This window comes from Aptenodytes forsteri, unplaced genomic scaffold, assembly GCF_000699145.1.
Source record: "Aptenodytes forsteri isolate BGI_AS27 unplaced genomic scaffold, ASM69914v1 Scaffold224, whole genome shotgun sequence".
In the NCBI taxonomy this organism is placed as follows: domain Eukaryota; kingdom Metazoa; phylum Chordata; class Aves; order Sphenisciformes; family Spheniscidae; genus Aptenodytes; species Aptenodytes forsteri.
The window spans coordinates 1,424,759-1,427,154 of NW_008794879.1; the positions used below are offsets into that span (position 1 = coordinate 1,424,759).

General features: G+C 37.7%; 1 protein-coding gene across 1 annotated transcript in view; it reads right to left on the reverse strand.

Moving 5' to 3' along the window:
- LOC103895125 (S-adenosylmethionine synthase) overlaps positions 1-2,396 on the reverse strand; it is a 23,693-nt gene extending 21,297 nt beyond the window's left edge. Inside the window, 1 exon segment of the mRNA XM_009274640.1 lies at positions 2,324-2,396. Within this exon segment, the coding sequence (XP_009272915.1) occupies positions 2,324-2,396 (73 nt within the window).

A 2,396-nucleotide genomic window follows, 5' to 3' on the forward strand; every position in this document is an offset into this window, starting at 1 on the left:
CCGCCTCTGCGACTGACAGTTGGTGGCGGTTACACACCACTAATATTCACCCACCATCATTACGAAAAAAGGTATCCAAAATATGTTCAGCCACACAACTACGCAGCTGGATCTACAACACTGTCTGTATCATGAGCCAGGTGCCTATATTGTTTGCAACAGCATCTATAATTATCATCTGTCTAATTGCCAGTCTAAAATAACTTCTCTTGCAGGAGTGAGTACCGTTACATATGTGCGTAGGCTTGAGGGCCCAAAGAGGAAGTTAATAAAGAAGCATAGCTGAATGTCCACCTTAAACTACTTATTTACTTTTAAAGATAATCTGGTCTGGAAGCAAACAAACATGAGAATGAAATTATAAGGTAAGAGTAGAGTTATTCTGTACCCCAAAAGATCTGTAATTCAATGCAAAGTCTAGGTACAAACTGAATTTAATATAAGAACTGTAGAGTAATATCTTCCAGTATAATCTAAAAGCAAGGAAAAGTGAAACATGCTAGCCTGTAGCTTTGAATGGATGAGCCATTGCACCATCAATACTACCTCACTCAAATACAACCTAAAACCAGGCTAAAAGCAAAGCACAACTGCTAAAAATGTATGTGCCCCATTTATTCACACAAGCTACAGTGATCTCAATTTCGCATGAGATTTGCTTATGGAGGTGCACAGGTCTCTTCTTCACTGACATAATTTTCAGAATCTGAATCAGCAATTTCAGCACCTTTATGTTTTGTTTCTAGTGTTTTCCCCAAACAAGCTGAAGCTAAACATTTAACTGTGCATTTCATAAGCATTTGCAAAGTAAGTCCAACAATTTAGAGGCTTGGAAAAAAGCAAAACAACAGAACAAAGCCAACTTGATAGCTGTAAAGCCTGTCTTCAGCTATTTATACTGCATTGATCCCCAGCTCAAGCATTACCTTACTGAAATTTCTTGCTGGTATATTTACTCAGAGAATCAGAATCCTGGTCAGTTACTTAAGTTATATTGCACCTTCACTGACAAAAATTGACCACAGTTTGAAGACACAAGGACATAAGATGAAAGACAGAAACATGATGTGGTCGTAATTTCAGACCCAGAAATAATTTGTGCAATCAAGTATAAAATCAGTAATGCCAAGTTCCAAAGTTTGTCATCTGGCTAGTTTGTCAACAACCCTGAGGCAAACGGAGTCCTGAAGATTGCAAAATTGATTCACACCTGATGCTCAAGCAGGAATGGCATGACCTGGAACAACTAGTTAAGTTTTATTGCCTTCAGCTATTTGCACCATTACAACATATAGCGCAGTGCCGTAAAGCAAACAAGTGGTTGTGGTGGTTCAAGATATGATGCTACATGCTTCAGTGGTCTTGCAGCTGTTGGACTGTTCACCAGGGGCTGGACAGACAGACTAATATAACTGGTCTCATACTGTGCCATTCCCACCTAATGAGTAAGAATCCTGAGAATACAGACACACAAGAAAAACTCGGCTGCAAACCTTCAGTGTTTGACATCACCCTCATTTTCTCACTATTAGTTTTTTTTGTCTTTACTATGGAAAAAGTAAGAGGTAATGTTATTTTTAGCCTTAACATTAAAATGCTCCATTTGAAGGTTCCTCCATAAAAGGAACTGTTATTACCTTTACTGTAAATTTGAGTCACTAGTATGTCTGCTGAAGGCCCAAACTTCCTCCAGTCCATCAGTTAACCTAGCTTCTAGGTACGGATTTGTGTAAACAAAGCTGTGTGAAAAATAGCTGAATTTAATGAACAGCGATTAGAACTGAAGCACTGTCTTAGAGTCGCAGACCTGGAAAATACAATGGCTTCATACAGCCTACAGCATATGTAAACTTGTGTTAGGGAGAGCACCGTGGGGAAAGGGGCATATGTAGTATTACAGCAGTATCTGGAATGCAGCTCTGATGAAAATCAATGCTTAGTATTCCAAACGTTTCAGAGATTCAGAGTTCAATGATCACCTATAATAAATCTGTGCATAAAGTAATATTTTTTCATTACAGAATTAAAAATGAAATTGTAATTCCAGTGTATGTGGCAGCTCCAAGTCTACCTATAGAAGACCTCTTCATGCTTCTTTCTCTCAAGCAAAAGTTTAAAGTTGTCTATGCCAGATTATATTGCATACTAACCAAATAAGAGAAATTCTTGTCAAGCAAACAGACACTAATCTGAAGTCTATTCAAAATAATTAATTGGTTCTTTCTTTTCTCCATTGGAGGAGATATGACTGAACTTTCATCAGATAGCATTCTTCAGTGCAAGTATTAATAAAAGCAAAGATTCAATCAGCATTTTTACTCACCAGAATGTCCTTCAGCAACAGATTCTGAGGTAAAAAGAAAGCGTTCTTCTTTTTTAGAGGGATGAATTGACAT